General features: G+C 38.0%; 2 protein-coding genes and 1 long non-coding RNA gene across 4 annotated transcripts in view; 1 reads left to right on the top strand and 2 right to left on the bottom strand.

Annotated features, from left to right (window-relative positions):
• LOC111515765 (dopaminechrome tautomerase) overlaps positions 1–23,372 on the top strand; it is a 162,119-nt gene that overhangs the window by 92,071 nt on the left and 46,676 nt on the right. The window lies entirely within an intron of this gene.
• LOC111514224 (15-hydroxyprostaglandin dehydrogenase [NAD(+)]) overlaps positions 1–23,372 on the bottom strand; it is a 54,891-nt gene that overhangs the window by 20,662 nt on the left and 10,857 nt on the right. Inside the window, exons 2-3 of one of the 2 annotated variants that reach the window (XM_074175887.1) lie at positions 16,344–16,470; positions 16,161–16,282 (exon numbers count right to left, since the gene is read on the bottom strand). In XM_074175887.1, the coding sequence (XP_074031988.1) occupies positions 16,161–16,282; positions 16,344–16,470 (249 nt within the window). The remainder of the gene's footprint in view (positions 1–16,160; positions 16,283–16,343; positions 16,471–23,372) is intronic. The other variant, XM_023170467.2, reaches the window with a different exon arrangement.
• LOC141482503 (uncharacterized) lies at positions 3,147–7,767 on the bottom strand. Its single transcript, XR_012465566.1, has 2 exons — positions 6,221–7,767; positions 3,147–6,162 (listed from the first exon to the last, which is right to left on the bottom strand). It is a non-coding gene; the product is annotated as an uncharacterized lncRNA (long non-coding RNA).

A 23,372-nucleotide genomic window follows, 5' to 3' on the forward strand; every position in this document is an offset into this window, starting at 1 on the left:
ATTCGTAATCATTCCGCCAATCATAGGGATCTGGATAATCCCCATCAGACAGGTCCGCTTGATCGGTTCCAGTAACGTGAAGCACTTGTATCCGATCATCATAAATTATGTCATCATAATCCATCGAGTGAGGTGCCGTCGTGGAGGTAACGAAACCTTCATGGATAGAAGCCCAGTAAGGATGTTGATGCGCTGGGTCACTGTACGGCTCAGTAGTTGAATCAGGTTCCATGTTGAAGGTGGCTGATCAACTGAATATTCCAACAGATAATTCCTACTTTTATACTTTTGAAAGGGAGTGGGGGAGGAGTGGGGAGGAGAGGGGATTGAGTGGGAATGAATTTCAAAAATGACATGAGCTATATTCCATGAAAGAGAAAATTGAAAATACTATATGAATTATATGAAATATACTTATTGATTTCATTATGAAACATATTTTCTTCCCAAGAGATTATTTACAATAGATTAGAGAACACAAAAATTGATGTGAGGTATTTGCATAGAAGAACTTGTAATTGAAATAAAAAAAGGAAATAATAATGAGACGAAGTGAAGAAAAATGCTCCAACCATCGCATTGTTCAATGTGTACCAAACCAAAATAATGTACACCCTTAATTTCACTTCTTTTTTTTTTTATTTTATTTTTATTTCCTAAAATTACAAACATAAACTTAAAACTATCTTAATTAAATATTCCTAACTAACCTAAAACTAATCTTACTACACTTACACTTAATCTATGGGAAAGTTTTTATAAAAGTCACTAACTTTTTATAAGTCTCTATCGAAGAGGTATCTGCTTCACACTTTTTCTCCAGAGATGCATACTTCCGATCTAGTTCGGCTATTACTTTTTCTGCTTCCCTCCGTCGGTTAACAATTTCAGCCATTTCGCGCTTCCTTTTAACCAACGCGGCCTCACTAGCTCGAGAAGCATGTTCTGCTTCCTTACATCTCTGTAGAAAACTGTCCAACATTTCACTAACCTCTCCGATAGGCTGTCGCACTTGTGGCACTAACACTTCAGGATTCGTCACCGGTGTTGCCAGCATCGGCGAAAGCGGCACCACCGACGGAGTGAATACGATGGGAGCCTCCTCCGATGGGGACAATACAACTGGTGGCTCCTCCGGAGAAGGCGCCCTAGGTTGTTCCACTACTGCTGCGGGTGGTGTGGAGGGCCTTAAGCTGTTTGGAGCGGTCGACCAACTACCTGCATAAGGATTAGTCCTATTGCAAGTAGCTCGGTACTTAGAAATAGGACCAACCTTCGCTGCAGGTCGTTGGCAAACCTTCTTTACAGGCCTGACTTCCTCCTCCTCCTCGAATAAGTCAGGGCTGGTGGATCTGCACCTAACTCGCGAAGTGGATGCCTTCTCCTGCTCTGTCATAGGCATGATGGATGCCACAGCGTTATTTAATTCCTGAGTGTTGGATGCCATTCTAAAAATGTAAAATAATACAAAGTTAGTAGATGTAAAAAATTAAAGTACATTGTTAACTTACTCAAACTTAGCTCCTCGTCGTATAGTACACTGCTTCTGGTTGAGTATGGCTGGACTGCTCTGGATGACTGGAGTTGTCGTACTGAATGTAGAAGAACGTGCTCCTCGGGGTATCAACATCATTGGGAGTGGAGGGAATGAGGTGGGGGCGTGCATGCGCAATGGTTGGAATATGGTGGGGCGAGAAATGGTAGGAAGTGGGCGGGGTGAGCAATGGTGGGAAGAAAGCGGGCCGCGCTCCGCGCGGCTTACGCCCCAATTCGCTACGCTCGCGCCGGCGCGCTTCGCGCGCCGGCGCGAGCGTAATGGGGCCACCGCGCCGGCGCGCTTCGCGCGCCGGCGCGGTGGCCCCCCACCCACCACCCCGGGGGGAGGAGGGGGGGGTGGGGGGTGGGGGGCGGCGGGGCCGCGCTACGCGCGGCCCCGCCGCCCCCCACCCCCACCCGCGCGCTTCGCGCGCCGTGGAACCTAACCTAACCTAACACCTATGACCCTAACCTACTGTATGTATTAATCTAATCTAACCTAACGCGGGAGTAAATTCACCATGTTGGTTCAATTAATACGTCATCTGTTGGTTTTGGTTTTGGTTCTATTATTCTAACATTTGGATCAATGTCCAGTCCTGGATATCCCAGTCCACCTGATGGCCTGACTTTATGGCTTTTCTCCAAAACTTCAACTCTCTCTTCTAGTACATCATACTTTTTCATTGTAGTCCCTGTTATGTTTGACATAGCATCAAATTTTTTATTTGTAGACGCTGTTATGTCAGACATTTTTATGTCCACATCATTTGTAAGTTTGTCAAATTTACGAGTGAAAGTTATCCGAGCCTCTGCAATTTTATCGTCAAATGCTTGACGGGCATCGCGAGCAATATTACCTATTGTGGATTGTATTGCAGCTTGTAGGGCTAGAAGTATAACCTCCTTTGTTCCGTTAATTTCCCCCTCAAGATATGATACAGTTACACAATCACTCTTGTCAATTGGTTCGCTTATATTTTTCAATATTTTTCTTTGCATGTCATAATGACCATCTTTTGTTAATTTAAAACCAATCCCGGGAGGACCTCGAATGACATTACCACCCAATTTTCTTTTTCTACCAAACTTATCGATTGTTTTAGACATTGTGCACTCTACGATGATTCTTTTCAAACTGATATTTCTTTCATTTACATTATGCTATATACTTTACAGTAATTGGTTAGGAAAATAGAAATGAAACAAATAATATTTTTATCATTTTTTATTCATCTAAGTAACTTGGTAAAAGTGATACATATACAATACATAATACAATAATCACAAATAATCACAAATAAGAATGTTCCGGTTTGAAGGAATAAGCAATAATACTTCGAATTATAATTCAATTATTCATCTCTACAGTCAACAAATTGATTAGTTGGTCTAAGGCGCTCTCTTGAGAAAAAGAATGAACGATTTCAGACACCCAACGAATGTTATCATTAGGATCATTTCGATAAAATTCTATATCGCTATGACCCCATGGAAGAGTTCGAGTGGTATTCGGAATGATGAATCTCTTGTCGTCATGATACGATAAAGCGACTTTATTTTTCAATTCAGTGTAAATATCATGCAATACGCTTCTGAACGAGTTCATCTTCCTGAATATCATACCTCCCTCTTCAATGATTTTTTCATAGTCTTCACATGTCAATTCATTCTTTATAACAGATCGTTTCACACCTTTGGCCTTCTTCAGTTCACCATCAACAGATTTCACGTAATACGCTTTAGCACCTGTACCGTAAAAGCTGATTATTGGATCATTTGGGAATTCATCTTTGAAATTACCCAGAACTGACTTTGTCACTGGAATATTGAATTGGTTTCCTATTTTATAATTAGATGTATCGAACTTATTTATATTATTTTTGATAAATTCATAGAAATTGTCTGTATTTACTTTGAGAATAAGGGAGTCGGTATCAGTGTAGAGTAAGGACGCATCTTCTCCAAACTCTTGTTTGATACATCCATAGAAAAAATCATACATAACTGTTTTAGATAATTCTAGAATGGAAAATCCTAAATATAGTGGTTTATCATAATGAACTTTTACTCTAGCCAATTGAATGGCAACAAAATTTTCTGTAAAAATAGAGCATTTTTTAAAATTTGGTCGAGATATGAGACAACTAGCACCTATAGTTCTTTTTATATTTTCCCAATGTGTAATGAGTCTAACATCAATTCTATTGTCTACGTTTTCCATTGTTTTTCCATAGACTGCATTATTCATTAGTTTGTAGAAATCTTTTTCAGATTTGTTATTAGACCTATTACGCATTTCAGTATTCAAATCTATATAAGGCTTCATCCAACATGATTGCTTAAACCTCAATACTCTATGTGTGTTCATCACTATCAAACCATGATTGACAGCTTGCTGTAAGTTTCTATAGTGAACAATATATTTTCTTTTGTCGTTTAAATTTGGAATTAATTTGGGAACTTTCGATTTTGCATATGGAGGTATCAAACGTTCAACTAAGAATGGTAAATCGGAATGTTTATCATGAAGTTCTTGGGGATAATGTATATCCACTTCCAATACATATCCATAAGGACTATCGATATCCACATTCATTATATCAAGATTGAGAATTTCATGAGGTGCTAACCATGAAAATTCACCTGTTGGTAATGGTTGCGACATGCTGTGACCATATAGATTTGTTGCATCCAAATATGAAATGAATGAAGATGGTTCATTTGGATTATAATCCGGTAAAAATGTATTGTTTGCTTTATGTTTCCTTTCACTACATTGACTTATTCCACCACGAATACCTTTTTGAAAGAAGTGAACCATATCAATATCAGTTAGTAATTCCAATTCAATATTAGTATATTTCAACATGGCATCCCACGATAATCCGGGTGCAGTGAAGTATTGTGCCGGATCCAATTTATATTTATCAACAGATATATTTCTAAAGTTTTCAAAAATGTCACATAATAGTAACACATCTGACTTTAAATATAAATCAGAGTATTCACCCAAATCCTGACATTCGAATAAATTCCAAACAAGTTGAGCTCTCCCATAATCATTATCTGATATATGTTCACAATTGAGTTTATCATAAAATTGATTTTTGGTTGGAAGTCTTGGATGATTCAGTTTTTCGATGTCATCAACAAAACTATAGGGAAATACACCTTTCTTTCTCATCAAATTGAAATTTTCAATTTGTGGGAAATGTTTGCGCATCTCGATACACTGATCAGATGTTAAATTTGCACCTAAATTCTCCAAAGAACTAGGCATGAATCTGAAACTATCAATGAATCTCATTTTCAAATAATTCTTCTTCACCCTACCATCTTTATCCGTATAGGAGTGTGTAAAGAGATGTTTTGTGAAAGATATATATTTCTCATTAGTTTGTGGGATGACATCCACTTTATCTTTGTTTTTATACAATTCCTTTATGAATAAATGACAATCATATCCACTGAGATTGTGAAAAATTATAGGAATGAAATTTGGCAATTTAAAATTCAAATTACAAGATGAATGAGCAGCAGGGGACCTTTTTTTTCCTGTGAGGTGACAATGATCCCTCACTTTGACTTCGCCATCATTAAATTGTTTGGAACAAATGCCACAATTTGTGGCAGAAGCAAACTGTTCCTCTTCCTCAGGAGTTTGTACATCCATAGGAATAGGAAACCTGAGATGATTTTCATAAATATTTTTCAAATCATCTTCGATTTTGCTAACGAATTTCTGGGCTGCATCCACACCCCTATACGAAACAAATTTTGATAAATCATCATTGTATGAACATTTAATCAAATAAGCAAATGAATAAGGCTCATGTTTGAATGTCTTGATCGAATACGAGTATTCAGGATTTGGTTTAGTGGTTTGAATCGGCTTCAGTACTGATTCAAAATCTGCATACACTACAAATGGTACCTTCATTTGTTTCTCAAAGTTTTCAAAAGTTAGTATATTTTCAGGTACCGTTTTCCCATATTTATTGACTTTGAAATTGGTTGATGGTGTTGTAGTACTCAAGTGATTACAATCATTTATCTTATGACGTAATAGTAATTGTTCATTAGAAAAATATAATAAACAGCCATCACAAAAATATTTCTTATGTTCATGAGCCGATAATTGGCTTGAAACTAATCTTGAAAGATCTTTGATCCAACAATAATGATTATTACCGAAATCATCTGTGATAAGTAACAAATTGACATGTCTTCTAAGTCTTCTCTGAGAGTAACGTAATGGTCCAATTATTTCATACATTATTTTACCCTTCTCGAATTTACTTTCTAAACCGTACACATTAACTGAAATATCATTCTTGTCTTCAAATTTCACAATATCTTTCAACTTTACCGGAAAATTCATACCTGTTACATCTATGACTGTACTGAAATGTGGATACGATGAAACTTCTGATGTTCTATCGATTGCAGGATGTAGTGCTGAAGTGATAGCCCATGCAAAACAATGCTGATCTTCATTACGGACATTAACCACGGCCTTCCTACGCTCAATACATTCAGGCAGCTTCACATATGAACATCCACTGAGCGGGCTGTATTTATTAATGTTCAACTCCAGAAACATGATTTTTTCACAAGTCCAACCTTAAATACAGAACAATATTACTAATCCATCCAATTAAAACTTGGTAGAAATGTTTACCTGAATCACGTTCCTGGAATTCTGTAGTTTGAGCGATAATCCCATTTCGAAATCCATCAAATAAGGAATTCAAATCAGTAGATTGATCAACTGTTCTATTCTGTGAATTAAATGATTTGGTTTCCTTCAGGTCTTGTGTTTGTAGAATATAACTCCCAAATACTTCCATATTCACTTTGATGATTTTGTGAACCCTGATGGCCGATTCCAATAATTCTATAACTTTCTGCCTGATTTCATTAAAGAATAACATGTAATCGGTGGAAACAATGGAACTCTGCACCCTGTATGTCGCAATCCGACGTTTGAAGGCGCTCTTTATAATTTGAACACCATCACTGAATTGAACACATGTATTATTCTTATGTTGTAGAGTTCTATTGTGAGAATTCACTTGAGTCAATGGAATCATCACATTACAACAATTACATGTGTACATAGGTGCTGCAGCGTCATCTAATCTCACTCGTTTCACTGATGGCCCTCCTTGGCAACTCTGGAGCTGATGACGACGAAGGTTGTCACTACGGGTAAAAGATTTACCACATTCACAAGAATACATTTTCTATGATATGTTCTCACTAACTCACTCGATGGAAACTGACATAACCAACACTCGCCCGCTTCTTAAATACCATAATCCACGTCGCCTGCGCATCACCGTAGAGAGTGAGGGTAGGTAAGGACACATCGATGCATCCGCTAGAAATGCCTGACGTCACAGCCAAGCCCATCTCCCAATTTGATGCGAGTTGCCGGCACGAGCAAGCAGTGATCGTTGCGCTCTCGGAGAGGGCAGACGTTTGCACAGTCCTCGCCCGCCTGCGTGTCACCATCAATAGCGAGGGTAGGGTGATGCGTTACGTCACATCATTCACTGCTTCGAGAGCGATAGCCGAACAAGCAATTGTCGTTGCGCTCTCGGAGAAGACAGACGTTAGCACAGTCCTCGCCCGCCTGCGTGTCACCATTGATGGCGAGTCTGGGGCGTTACGTCACATCCTTCACTACATCGAGGGAGGTGAGAGCAGACCGATGAATACGCATTACTCTGCCACACGTCGTGGAGTGAACATGTCGCTCTCTAGCCGTTGAACGGTTATTGCTGTGACGTCACTCCACTACTAACTTGGTGCCCTCACACCGATGGAGCATTCATTACTTGGAGGATCTTCGAAGTATGCAGACGTATGTTTGTACATAGACAAACAAGCACATGATGAAACCCTGTACCGTGCATTCTCTAACACACACACACACACACACATACACACACAAAATCTCATATGAAAAAAAAAATCTGAACGATCCATGCACCAGACACTTCAAGGTCACAACGCCTTGACTTCACTGCACAACAAAAAAAAGCAAATAACACGTCATATTGGTGGGGGGAGGATTAGAACCGGGAAAAAATTTCTGAACAATCCATACACCACACCCTTCAAGGTCACATCACCTTGACTTCACCAAACAACAACCAATAAAAAAGCAATTAATACGTCATAGTGGTGGGGGGAGGCTTAGAACCGGCTCAAATCTCCTACTATGGTTGTATCATTTGGAATCCAAAGACCTTTTTATATTCTGAAACTATAGAAAAAGTCCAGAAACGATTATTAGGAACACTCTTTTCCAGAAAACACAATGTTTGGCCTTTATTTATATCATATTCTAGCCAATTACAAGAATTTAACATGCAACCATTGAAAGACCGCCGTGAGTCCTCGGAAATAATTTTTGTTTTTAACATTCTTAGAAAACTGAAAGTACCTGAAATTCTCTATAATATTGATTTTATTGTATCTGACGTAAGACTGAGAAGAAGAGACAATCTATTTCGTATCTCAAACAATTTGTCTCCTCTTCAACAATGTCTCGAAACAGTTAAGAAAATGGCGAGGAACTGTGAACTGGATATATTCATTATTACAGAGGGACAACTCCTTCGAGTGCTCAAATGTGTGTAAATATTTTGACGGCCATTTTATTATTTACTGTTTTATATTGTGATATTTTATATAGATTTTAACTGTATCAATGGTATTCCATGAATACAATATGTAAGGAACTTTCGAAAAAACTGTACATCATGTAAGTGGAAACCATTCTGTTTGTTGTTCAGTATAAATGAATTCCTATTCTATTCTATTATTATGAGTATATATCCGCATCTTTTTGATGTGAAATATGTAATACAACGCATACACGGCGGGAGAGCTGAAACTAGGAATTTTCCAACTTGAAAAATACTTTTTCACTATTTGACACTAATTTGTTATCAAGAAAAAACATCGTCATTTAAACAAGTACATGTACCAAAGACAAAGGAAAAGCTGTAAAAGAAAAGAAATGAGAATAGTTCAGTCAATTGAATGGTTTACTGAACGAGAACAGGTGACGAGCTGACTGACTGCCGTTGTGATGAAGATTAGAAGATAAATTACGAGATGTTTGTGCGGCCCCCTCTCCTACACCACACATTTACGCCTAACCAACTGCCCACATCACATTTCACTACTCGAAGCTACTCTGAATATTAGATGCGCAGTAGATCAGCCGGCAGAGTGGGACGGGAGCTGATTGACATCGAGGAACTCGTGTAGCGAACATCGTGTTAGTACAGTAAGCGGATAAATAATTATATGTGGTGAACTTTGGGTTATTTGTTGTTTATTGAAATGTACTCGAACAGTAGACTGAAAAACAAGATAATAAGTGGTCGAAGCAGAGAAATTGTTTCTTGAAAAAAATGGAGAAGGTCAACCTATTATTTATGACGATGAAACATATATTCATGCTACACAATTTTTTAGAAAAGTTTTCTTTCGAGCAATGGAAATCTCGTTGTGAACAAGCAAAGACATTTGAGGAAGATTTTATATCAAATGAACCCAAGATAGAAATCAACGTAGATTATCTGATTATTGATTTACCTGATGAGGATAGTGGCACTGCATCGGAACAAGAATTAGGGCATGACGTTTCAGATGTTGAAGATGGTAATGACGGAATCGAACACTTCCTGTGATCGAAACCATGTATCAGCTACAGGCGGAAAATATAACTCTTTAGGCAACCAATCTTCGAAAATACTTCAGGAATTGTACCTATGCATAGAGGGTTTAACATAAGTACGTTAAAATATTCAAGTGACGTATTCCTGAGATAATTTTAAGAAAAAAAGTCTATATGAACTTGTGTCCGAAAATGCTTCGTTTCGGAGATACGGGGTGTTGAAAGTGATTTTTTTGTTCGTTCTTTAAATATTACTTTTGCAAAAAATAAGTTATTTGCACGAAATTTGGTACCCGGGTTTTTTTTGACGTGAAAAATCATAATGTTTTTATTAATTTGTATGTAACATCCAGAGAGTGCTGCGTACGATATCATTATTTATTTCAAATTGCCCTTACTTTTTAGACAGTGAACTTTTGGCATCTTTCGTGAAAAAAAACTAATTCTAACACCTTTTCAAAACGAAAAAGGTACACTTCCTCAACACCACTAGAGGTGATTGTTTTTTAGATATTTTCAATCTTCTATATGTGGAATTGGCCGCGACCACGATCGGAAGACCGTGGGTTCGATTCCTGCCTTGACCAGATATTTTTCTCGAGAGAATTTATCTGGTTGAAGCTGGAATGATTCTGCAACCGTGTTAGGAATCACACGTTAAAAGGTAATACCTCGTTAGTCCTTAGCTCGCACAAGTTTCTCAACTTCTGAGAGTTATCGTTCGTATGGGGGCGACAGCTGATTAACGGAAAAACAGATTTTTTTTAAACAGATGCATATAACTTAGCTCCTACGGTGCTAAGTGAAGTTGCTGAGAACATTACAAAACCTAAGTATATGGTGGATCTCGTCAAAATAAACAATTTTTGTTATTACATGTTTATCGAAGAATCATTTATTTTCGAGATACTAATAACTAAAATTGCAAAAACTTATGACAAAAACCAATCATATTCTGAAAAGTTTCAACAATTTGTATCTCGAAAACGAATGAATTTTAGATAAACATTTTATAGGAAAAAGTTGTTAATTAAAAAGTTGGGACAAATGATCAACAAATTCTACACCCTGAGGTATATATTGCGTTTTGTATTATGGACCAAAGTTATTTAATTTACTACCACTTTAAATGAGGGGAATATCCAACATGAAAAAATACAAAATCAAAATCAAAGAATATATCCTAAGTAACCCCGAATTATTTAGCTTCTAATGCCCTTATTCTCTTCTATCTTCCTCCTTTCATTACGTGAATACATTGAATTGAATCGAATTGAATTTTGACGATATCCACTATATACTTAGTTTTTTTTTTATGTTTTCAGCAACTTCACTAGCGCCCTAGGAGATAAGTAATTTGCGTCGATATAGAAAATTGTACCTTATTTACTTGGAGAAGGTATGGGAATTATTTTTTTTTTCATTAAAAATTACCAAAAGTTCATTGTCAAGAAAGTTAGGGCAATTTGAAATAAATAATGAGAGCATACGCGGCGCCTTCTAGATGTTACATAAAAATCAATGAGAAAATTTGATTCCACACGTCGAGAAAACCCTGGGTGCTAAATTTCGCGCAAATAACTTATTTTTTGCAGAAGTTATTACGAACAAATTAAAACAATTTCAAAACCCGATATCTTCGAAACGAGGCATTTCTGGACGCAAGTTATCAGGAATACGTTACCTGAATATTTTAACGTAATTATGTTACACCCTGTATAGTGGTCTGTTATCACTATTCCCAACGATGTTTTGTAGATTATCTACCAGCTACGTTTCATAACCGTTTATAGTAACTGTCATGGTGCGCGTAAAGACAATTGATGTTATGACATTCACGATGAATAATTATTGTGTCATAAAGGAAATAAAGTCAGCAATACCCATCAAAGTATCATTTACAAAACTGCAAGCGGGAAAATCTAATCATTGACAGTGAAACCGTAATATAATTATACCGCTGAATATTGTGAATCAATCTGCAGTAGATCGGTTTTGGTTTTCAAGCTACTGTTTTACTGTTCGTGATTTAAAGTCTGATGATGAATCAGTTAGTTTCTATAATAACAATTCCAATGATCCAATATGATTCACTACTTTCGCATAGGCACCGCTCTTAGAGCGCCTTAAGGATTTTCCTGTAGTGCTTGTGTTTTGTCCTGAAAAAAAATTGAATTACTGCAAATGGCCTGATATGTCGATGAGGTAGAGTTCAACCCTCAATTCCTGAAAGAATAAGGGATGCATTGAGAATGTTTTCATCAAGTATTTCACGATTAGTATAAGTTAGGTTAGGTCTGAAGTGAGTGGGTCCATTCGACCCTCCACCGCAACCCGCAAGGGTTTATTGTGGCTCACATCTATTCACACTTGACCAAATAAAACCAGCTTTTCAACGAAGCTGCTTAGTTCGTATGGTGAGTGGTCTTTTAGGTCAGACGGTAAGAGTACGGCTCTGCCGAACTCTAAAAACCTGATTCGATCCCCAGTGGGACCGGCACAAAGTATGTGATCTGCTGTTTCATCATTTTCCAAACAGGCAACACACACAGTGACCTGTGAGAAGGCCTGTTAGACATCGTAGTTCATCTCTAGTGTAGTCCAACAACTGTTTGGTATCAAGCTTCGAAGGGTCAATAAACGCCTTGGAGTGAGCCAATCCTGGAAGTCCATAACTCTTTTTGCCATCCTGGAAGATTCTGCCAGAAGTCCATAACTCTTTTTGCCATCCAGGTTTGACAAAGCCTAAAGCGATGCCAATAACAGGTTCTGGTTTGATGAAGCTGCTTGCAGCACCCTCCATTGCAAGGGAGTCAGCAGCCTAATTGCCTTCCAGGCCAGTATGGCCAGGAATCTGTTAAGTCTTCCTATCGGGGAGAGTCGTTTTTTGGCAATTTGCTATCAATTTAGACGTTGCTCGCTAGAAGCCAAGAGCTTCCAACGCCGTATGACTGTTCGAGAATATTTTTATTGACTTGTGTATGAGGTTGGATTTTTCTGCACGCAATTCAATAGCGTAAATTTACGCTTGAAATACAGTCGCATAGGTTCCTAGGCAGGTAGATATCTCTGTCCTGGGTCTGCGACTAAAAACATCTGCACCAGAACCGGAAGGTGTTTTTGATCCATCTGTGAACCAACAACTATCTACACTTATTATTTCCTTCTCCCAGAAGACCCAGTCCTCTCTACTCGGGAACAGTACTTTATAAGGCAGTTCGTAGATGACAATTGGAGGCATAAAGTCAGAGGTCATTTCCAGAATGCTGTGACTTCCAGTGTCAGCCAACAGTCTGTTGCACTCTGCAGAAAAATGTGGAGAAGAGGTAGATCTAGAAGGATCTCCATGGCCGCTGACGGTGTGGTACTGATGACACCACTAGTAGCCAGACAAGCCGGTCTCTGTAAGCCAGAGAGCTTCGCCTGAACCGTTTTCTGTAAAGCCTTCGGCCACCAGGAAATTGTACCATTAGTGATCATTGGTCTGACAATCATCACATAAATCCAATGGATTTGTTTGGGACCTACACCCCAAGTTTTACCACAAATCCTTCGATAACTCAATAGAGACAGTCTGGCTTTGTGTAAACCTTTTTCAAAGGGGGCGTTTCATGTGACTCTCTTATCAAGGACAAAGCCAAGATATTTCACCTTCATTCCAAATGGAATGACCTCACCATTGCGGGAAAGTTTTGCTGGGGTTGACAGACATCTGCTTCCTCAGGCACCAACTGTAAACAACTACCAACATGCTTTGGAGGATATTACAAGCTACCCTTTCCGACGTGGACCCTGCCAAAATGACAAGGTCATCTGCATAAGTTTGCAGATCTACTTTTCATCTATCGAGGACATCAAGCAGACTATCCATCGGGGGCAACCATAGAAGTTCCCCACCTTGAGGGCAGCTTCTGGTGACCCTTAACTTAATGGCCACGCCTTGAAGAGTAGTAGTTGCAGTTCTGTTTACCAGCATAGCATAGATCCAGCCAGTTATGGTCGATTCTATAACTTTCCTAGCCACAGACGATCCTATAGATTTAGGTAGTGCATTGTGAAATGCTCCTTCAATATAAAAAAATACAGCAACCGCAATCTCCTTGTTGACAAGGGATTGGGAGATTTTCTCTACAAGGTTGTTTAATGCAAAATCTGTCGATTTGCCCGTTTGATAAGCATACTGGTGGTCATTCAGAGGGGATGCATATAATGCTATCCTCCTGATGTATCCGTCCAGTATCGATAAGTGTAAGTGGCACATCATCTTCGTATATTTTTAGCAAGTCATGTAGACGTAGCGAAAGAAGCTTCATATTATTGAAAAAGCCTTTTTGTATGATCATCAATACTTGATGAAGGGACAAAATTATTCGTTCGTGGTGGAAGTGAGGTGGTGAGTTTCTCGTTGTATTCCCTCGTGTTCATCACGGAAATGGCATTTTCTTTCAGGCCAGCTAGAACCTTAGGTCAACTATGGACCTCAGAGAGTCTTCAGAATCACCGGGGATTTACCGAATCCCTTGTAGCTGTGGATCACTTTAATAATTTCAACCGAAAGGAAGATGATATCAACATTAATGAAATCTGGTCACTTACATTCAATTGTCGTACCAGGTCATTTCTTGAACCGATAGAAACGAAGATAGTACCATCACCAATGGAATAAAACCAGAATTCCAAAACAATTCTGCAGTGCATTTCTTTAATGCCCGCCCCCTTTTATTTTTCGAACGGGTCAACTCAAAAAGTTCAAATTTGGAAAAATGAAATTAATGCATGAATACTTTATTTTGAAGAGAAATTGACAGATGAATTTTTCAAGATGACTATTGGGCGCCATTTGGGAAAAAAATAAATGGAAAGGGGGTTCTTATGACACATATTTTTGAAGCTCCTGACGAATGCTTCACAACCGTAGAATATCATGTCAATATCTTCCACTACTACAAAATGGTGGATTTTTCAATACTTGCCTGAATACATTGACATTTAACTACATAAGATGAGGTAATAAACTTGAGGTCAGTTCAGAAGATGCTCGAAATGGTTGCCTTGAACTTCTTGGCATATGAACAGCCTATCCGATATTTCACGCCGAACATTTTCGAACACAGTAACGCCAATACCTCTACAAATATTCATTATTCTCTGCCGTATATTCAATATTGAAGAAGGTGCAGTTTCGTACACCTTTTGCTTCAAATTACACCAATAAAATAAGTCAAAAGTTGTCAAATCTGGCGAGCGGGCTGGCCATCCTGTAGGACCTCGACGTCCAATCCAACGATCGGGAAAAGTAGTCTCCAAATAGTTTCTTGCTTGTCTGGAGAAATGTGGTGATGCTCCATCTTGTTGGAATACAATATCCAATCGAATATTAGGATTCGCTTTGACGATTTCAGTGATGAGAGGATCAATAGTGGTTTTCAGCATATTCAAATACAGTTCCCTGTTAAATTTTGATCAATAACTAGAGGTCCTACAATATGGTTTCCCAATATTCCTGCCCAAACGTCAATTTATTCTAGATAATGGGTATGTGTTTCCCGAAACAACAACGGCAATTTTGTCTGTGAACATTGCTGTTTGAAAAAAATGTACATTTGTCACTAAAAAAAAATATTTTGGAGATAGATAGGACTTGCAATAGTTTCCGTCATGATTTCGCAGAATTCTATTCTTCGATCAGGCTCATCTTCAGTTAATTGGTGTACCATCTTGATTTTGGTACGATGATACCTGTTCCTCTTCAAAAGTCCCCACACAGTAGCAGAAGACACCTCACAAACATTCGCGACGGAATAAGTAGAATGTTCAGGATTTACTACCATCTCACCAATTATTGGCATTTGCTGTTCTTCCGGAATGGAGGGATGACCTGGGGGCTTTTTGTTAGGTACACTACCGGTAGTTGTGAATTTGGATACAAGTTCCCTCAAATATTTTCTACAGATAGGACGATTCGGAAAACGTTAATTGAAAATTCTTTTGGTCTCGTGAAAGTTACGCGTCGCACCGTAAATAAAAATCACTTAAATTTTTTCTTCCAATGGACGAGAGTTGTCCATTTTAGAGATTGTTGACGTGGTACCTTTCTACTAGTAAAACCGAAAACTTAATGAGAATATTCTAACTGAACAATGATGTTCATTGTCGTACTAACATTTTTTGTCGATTTTATAAACAAAAAGTAACCTAACAAACCTTATCGAGTTGTTGAAATTGCTATATGGCAGATAAAAAGGAATATTTATAGAAATATCCATATTGATGTGTTTGTCTTCAGAAAATTTTTAAATGTTCTGCAATTTTGTAGTAGGTGAAGATATTGACTTCATATTCTAGGGTTGTGAAGTTTTCATCAGGAGATTCAAAATGATCACAAGACCCCCCTTTCCAATAAATTTTTTTTCCAGATGGCGCCCAGTCGCCATCTTGAAAGTTTCATCTGTCAATTTCACATCAAAATTAGGAATTCATGCAATAATTTCATTATATCAAATTTCAATTTTTTGAGTTGACCCGTTCAAAAAATAAAAGGGGGGACATTAAAGAAATGCACTGTATAATATCTACTTCGAGGACAAGCAGAACGATCCCTCCGTTGCCCAATCGCCTTTGATGAAATCTACCGCAGACAAGGACGGTAGACTTCAGAAACAAAAATCTGTACATATTGGCCGACAAACTCTACCTTCTAATTGAAGGATGTGATCCCACACTTCCGAGAGAATGGGTAATTGAAAACATGCCTTAAATAATCCCCCCCTCAAATAATCATTGGTTCTGTATCTACGTTTATAAATAGTGTTGAGATAACGGAATTATCAGTGAGTTCAAAATATTCTGTTAAAGCTACTGCATAAACATGGATTTGGCCCAACAAATTTACGATTAGAGCTACGACCATGAAAATACTTACTATATTTATCGCAATTTGTTTTTCCCAAACAGCGTCATTCAAAATACCGGCGTTATTTATGAGGATATCAACATTCCTGAATTTTTCTACGGTTTTCTGATAAGCATCTAAAATAGAAATATCTTATAAAGTCTCAGAATAAATTTATCTTTCGATTTTATTTAGAAATAAAGCAAAACCAACTGTCAAACTGCTGATAGTCAACAACGTCGGTCTTCACAAATATGGCTCTATCTGGACCAAATTCTTCTTCAATCTCCTTCAAAGCCTTCTCTCCGAATTCCTCGCTCATATCAGCAAGTGTAACTCCCTGAAACAAATATTTTCCAGATTTGTTGTATATTAATTGACTCATTTGTTAGGGTCACATCGAAAACCTGGTTTATATCAATTCTACTTTGAATTTATGGCAGGAATTGAGAATTATATCGAATCTGGAAGTTTATTATTCAACAAGTCAGAAATATGACCCTTTCTTGTAAAATGAAGTTTGTCGTAAATCGTTCGAGCGTTTTGGGAAAGGAAATCGAATATCGATCACTTAAAAGATAATGTAAGATAAAAGCAACAAACACTGTTATTTTTTGTATTAAACGTAAACTTTATTATCTTTAGAACAAGTTACAATCTGAATCCACGGAGAATCGACAAGGTTCATGATGGGTCAGCGATACTCGACACCGCTGACGAAGATGAACTTGCATTTTTATTCCTATGAGAATTTTCATTTTTATATTCAGTCTGACTTGATACATCCTTATTGTAACACGTGTTTTTGAATAAAATAAACTTTTTAAAAACTTATTTTTCGAAAACCAACTCTTAACTGGCGCAGTCGGTAGGATTCGCGAAAGAGTCTGTGAAAGTTCCTCGTCGTTTTTAAACGTTTATTCGCGATCCGAAACAAACCATCCCTTGACGGCAGCATCACGACTACCCTCCAAGGACCAAAAGGAGAAAGCAGATCTTTGGGAATGCATCAAGCCATCACCATTCTTCTGTGAGTATTAATGTCAGATTCCTCTGTTCCTAGTCCATTTATTGACCCTAGTGCAGAGCTAGACTTAAGTTGCGAATTTATCTATTGAAAATGCATCGAATCAGAACCACAGTGAATCAAATATACCTTTGAATATCAATAATAGTAATTTAGTAATAATGGCACGACCAAACTTTGACATCAAAAATTTGTGCGTAGTTCCGGAGTTCGATGGGAACCCCAACAGCCTTCACGAATTTTTTAACATATCAGCAACCCTTCTCAACCACTATTTTGATACAACACCTGCCAATATCAACTGCATCCAAAATAAACTGCTCATGTATGGTATTCTCGGAAAGTTAACAGGAAAAGCAAAAGAAGTCGTTTCTGTATATGGATGTAACACTTGGGATGAAATCAAAAATGTCCTCATTCAACATTTTGGAGACCAAAGAGACGAGAATGCATTAACACGGGACCTAGTTAACTTAAGGCAATCAAATGAAACACCTTTTCGATTTTACGAAAAGTGCATGGGCTTACTGAGTGTGATCTGCAATTATATCGACATTCATAATGACAACGATGTAGTGAAAACGAGTAAAAAAGAATTCTTCAGACAACAAGCCTTAACTACCTTCTTGGCCGGATTGAAGGAACCTTTAGGATCGACGATAAGAGCAATGCGTCCAAATTCTTTGGCCACAGCGATGCAATACATTCAGGAAGAAAATAACATCCGTTATCTACAAAAAAGTCACGCTCCAGAAGTTTCATCATCCGTTAGAAGACCATTACCACCCCAAAGATACACACAGCAACGAATGGTACCCCCGTCTCAATATCAACAATTTCAACGCCCAGTATGGCCTTCCCAGTCAGCCTATACCAGACCCCAATTTCCAACTGGACCGATTAACCTACCACCTCGAGTCAATTTACCACCACGACGTTTTCCGACCAATCAGCAAGTCTTTGGAAAACCACAAAACGTTCGGGACCCGAAAAATAATCAAAAACCATCGTACAGACAAGATCTAGTACCAATGAGTATTTCAACACGAAATACTCACCAACAAAATCATTTTAGGCCTCAAACTTTTCGCCCAACTTTCACGTCCGAAGAACTTTTCAATGTTGAACATCAAGAACAAGTTTATAATTGCGAAATACCCGAAGAATGCGGTGGATACTACAACGAAGAATATCAAGAAGCATGTGCTGAAGATTTCGTGCCTGAAGAAATCTTGAAGCACGAAGAAGAAAATTTTCTCGAGGACGACAACAAAATGCCAGAAACGTAGTAGAATTACACAGCTTCACCGATAAGAAAGAACTGCCCTACATAATTATAAGCAATCCACCTTTGAAACTTTTGATTGATACAGGCTCCACAAAATCATTTCTCAACCCTGAAGTGGCTTTTAAATTTTTCAAAAATTGCATTAAACACGAGCCATTTGTAGTAACTTCAATTTTTCAAAGTTATTCTCAAGATTATTGTGCCGGAATTCCTAGTTTTTCAGAATTCAACAGTAGCTCCAATTTGAAATTTTATCTATTCAAATTTCACAAAGTTTTTGATGGACTAATTGGTTTAGATAATTTAAAATTAATGCAAGCCCAATTAGATTTCATTAACTCGAATCTTATTTCTGCATTCGCAACGTCACCCATTTTTTACCACGAAACGAACAATAATCAGTCTTATTCCGCTCAACTCGAGCCTCATACAATTACACGTCTCAGGTTACCAGTAGCACAGTGCGAAGGTACTATCATATTACCACAACAAAATATTCAAGGAGCAAAATTACGAGAAACATTAACAATCGCATGTAATAATCTTGCGTGGGCAGAACTTATCAATGATACGGATTTTGAACTCAATATAGCACTGACCGACTCAATAAAATCGAGAAAATTTGACATAGGTGAATTTTATTTATTTACGGCAGATATTTCAACAAAATCGTCGCACCATTTGGATATAGAAAAATCAATCAGAACAGAACATTTGAACGAGGAAGAGAGAAGACATGTACTACGGCTATGCAAAAAATATTCCGATATTTTTTATGTGCCAGACACACCACTAACGTTCACAAATCAAGTGAAACACCGAATCAGGACAAGAGACGAAATTCCTGTTTTTACCAAATCATACAGATACCCAAATCTGCATAAGCCTGAAGTGGAAAAACAGGTAAACTCAATGTTGGATCAGGGAATCATAAGGCCAAGCCAATCACCCTGGTCTTCACCTATATGGGTCGTCCCAAAGAAAGCAGACGCTTCTGGACAAATCAAATGGAGGATCGTCGTAGATTATAGGAAGGTGAACGAGAAAACTATCGACGATAAATATCCAGTCCCCAACATCAATGACATATTGGACAAGCTAGGAAGGTGCCAATACTTCACTACTTTGGACCTAGCGAGTGGCTTCCACCAGATTGAGATGGCAGAAGAGGATATTCCAAAAACAGCCTTCACAGTGGAGCATGGGCACTACGAATACACCAGGATGCCGTTTAGATTGAAATCAGCTCCAGCTACCTTTCAACGTGTTATAGATAACGTTTTGAAGGGTCTACAAGGAAAAATATGTCTTACATATATGGACGACATAATTGTGTACTCAACTTCATTGCAGGAGCATATGATCAACCTCTCCAAAGTCTTCGAAAGGTTCAGGGAAACAAATCTCAAGGTTCAACTAGACAAATCAGAGTTTTTGCAAAGGGAAGTAGCATTTTTGGGACACATCATCACTTCAGAAGGAATTCGACCAAATCCCCAAAAAATTGAGGCAATCTTAAAGTATCCTATACCCCGAACAACCAAAGAAATCAAAGGATTCCTAGGACTCCTGGGATACTATAGAAAATTCATCAAGGACTTCGCAAAAATAACCAAACCACTCACCTCCTGTCTTAAGAAAAACCAGAAAATTGAGCATACACCGAAATTCATAGAATGTTTCGAAACATGCAAAAATCTTCTAGTAAACGAACCGCTTCTACAATATCCCGACTTCACAAAACCATTCAATCTCACGACGGATGCCAGCAATTTTGCTATAGGTGCCATCCTATCGCAAGGACCTGTTGGAAAGGACAAACCAATTGCATATGCCTCTCGTACGTTGAACGAAAGCGAACAAAATTACACAACCATATAAAAGGAAATGCTTGCTATGGTGTGGGCGACTAAGTACTTTAGACCGTACCTATTTGGTCAAAAATTCAAAATCTTATCCGATCACCGCCCTCTACAATGGCTTTTCTCTTTGAAAGATCCGAATTCCAAACTTGTGAGATGGAGATTGAAGTTAGAAGAATTCGACTATGAAGTCGTTTACAAGAAAGGAAAAAGCAATACGAACGCTGATGCCCTTTCAAGAATAGAAGTACACACCAAAGAAGCCTTCAGTTTGAAAGAATACATAGAAAATTTCAACAAAGAACTTGAAGAAAATGCTTCGTTATACAACAATGCACCATCTGAAAATACCGTTACCGACCAATCTCAAAGAAGAATCAGCGAAGACACCTCCGCTACTGACACTGCAGACGAAAATCCCGACCGTCTTCAACAGAAAAGAACATCATCAACCGATACAGCTGACGAAAATCCCGACCTCGACCAACCAAAAAGGACATCATCAACTGACACAGCTGACGAAGTTATAAATGACCTTAACCAACCTGAAAACGAAGGAAGTAACAGAACCATACACACAACTCAAGAAGAACCGGCATTCACAATTCCAATATCAGAAAAGCCTTTCAATTATTACAATAACCAGATAAAAATGACATTTGTCCATTATAACCCAGGGCCAATCTGTATAGAACAAGCGTTCGCAAATAAAAAACGAATTCATGTTCAAATTGGTATGAATGCAAAAGAAGAAAACATTGTGAAATTCTTCAAAGACTATATTCCACCAAAAGTCAAACATGCTGTATATTTCGACCCAGATACCCAATATAAGTCAACCTGCAATATTCTTCAGAAAATTTTCAGAAACACTGCCTTCGATTTGGTAAAATACAATGAAATCTTGGAAGATGTTAACAACGAAGATCAACAACAAATAATAATTCGAAACTACCACGAAGGGAAGTCAAACCATCGTGGAATAAATGAAACTGAATTGCGAGTACGAAGAAAATATTACTGGCCAACTTTGAAAAAAGACATTGAAGGATACGTCAATATGTGCGAAACATGTCAAATGAATAAGTATGACAGAAACCCACCAAAACCCAAATTTATGATAACTCCTACACCAAGTAAACCTCTCGAAATTATTCACCTAGACACCTTTCAGGCAGATGGACAGAAATTTTTAACAATTGTGGACGCCTTTTCAAAATATGGACAAGCCTATCCATTAGAAGGAGCCAATGCCATTAACATATTGAAAGCATTGCTGATATTCGTTACTCACCATGGTTTGCCACAGATCATTGTCTCAGACAGTGGCACCGAATTCAAAAACGGCCTTGTACAAGAATTTGTGGATACACATAAAATTTTGATCCACCACACAACCCCGGAGAGTCCACAATCAAATGGAATGATTGAACGTTTTCACTCGACCATTATAGAACATTTACGATTATTATTGCAAAATAAGAAACAGCTGAACATCAAGGAACAAATGCTTTATGCACTATTAGGCTATAACAATACAATCCATTCAGTAACAGGACAAAAGCCCATCGATGTTCTCAATGGACACTTCGACAGTAAGGACCCCTTTGATATCGACATAGAAAGGATTCTACTGAACAACTACATGCAACAACATCGAGATAAAACAAAAGCTGTCTACCAAAAAATCAATGAAAAAGCTGTCAAACTGAAAGAAAGGACTATAAATAAACGAAATGAGAGCAGACACCATCCTGTAGCCTACTCACCTAGCACAAAAATTTATACCAAAACAACAGGTGTTCGAAATAAGCTTTTACCTAGATTTGTACCACGTGTAGTTGAATCTAACAAAAAAGTAACAGTAGCTACACCCTATACTACTGTTCATAAAAAGAATATAAAACACATCCCAAAACATAACAAGAAAATGGTTTTACAGGTGCACCCTCGCATTGGGTCTAGAAATTCGAATTCAAGATCTCAAAGACAACCCGGGAATTCTTCCCCTAAAGCTGGGAGAAGCCAGGATCCAGACTAGCATTCACGACTTCCTGCACTACTATAACTTGACGCCGATTGCCGAGGAAATCGATCTAATACAAAAGCAATTCGATGACATCACTGAAACCCTCACAAACGGCCCGAGTTACCCCTACCTAGAAGGACTCATCAATTTCAATCAAGCACTGAAATATCAACTGAAAATTGTATATCAAAAATTTCACAGCATCAACCCATCCCACAGAACCAAAAGAGGTCTAATCAACGGACTTGGCAGCATCATAAAATCAATATCCGGAAATTTAGATCAAGAAGATGCTCAGCGGTATGACCAAGCAATAGCATCACTACAGAAGGGTAGATATAACATTCTACAAAGATTGAACCAGCACATATCTCTCACCACCTCACTCATAGAGAATTTCAATAAAACCGTGTCACTTATCAGGCATAACGACGATATAATCTCCAATCTCCAATTGATAGAATTAATAAAGAAATCGATACAATAACATTCGATTTCAATCACTTTATGGAGATCAGGAATGTTTTAGACCAACTAAATTTGTCATTGCAAATAACCTTACAGCTGCTGACGGACCTGGAAAATGCAATTGTGTTTGCAAAAACTAATACCTTGTATAATAACATCATACAGCCAACCGAAATGAACACGATAATTCAGACGATGGCTCGACACCATACAACTAGCCAACTATTCTATACCAAACCAGAAGACTTCAGGAAATATTACGATTTGATCACTGTCGATGCTTATTATTCCAATGCAATAATCGTGTTTGTTCTGCACTTTCCTCTCCTCCACCCGGAAAAATTTACACATTTCCATTTATATTCAATCCCTACTAGTAACTTTACCACAATCATCCCTCCAGCTCCGTATCTGACATTGAATACTGGACTACACCACTATTCGCAGAGACCATGCAAGAAGATCAACCTTGGATTCCTTTGCCAAATTCCAATCATTCGAGGTGACATTCAGCCACGAGATTGCATTTCCCAAATTTTACACATCTCTGAAGATGAAGCCAGATGCC

The sequence above is a fragment of the Leptinotarsa decemlineata genome, unplaced genomic scaffold (genome assembly GCF_025532065.1).
Source record: "Leptinotarsa decemlineata unplaced genomic scaffold, Ldec_3_MD MMD2_tig00001393_RagTag_RagTag, whole genome shotgun sequence".
NCBI lineage: Eukaryota > Metazoa > Arthropoda > Insecta > Coleoptera > Chrysomelidae > Leptinotarsa > Leptinotarsa decemlineata.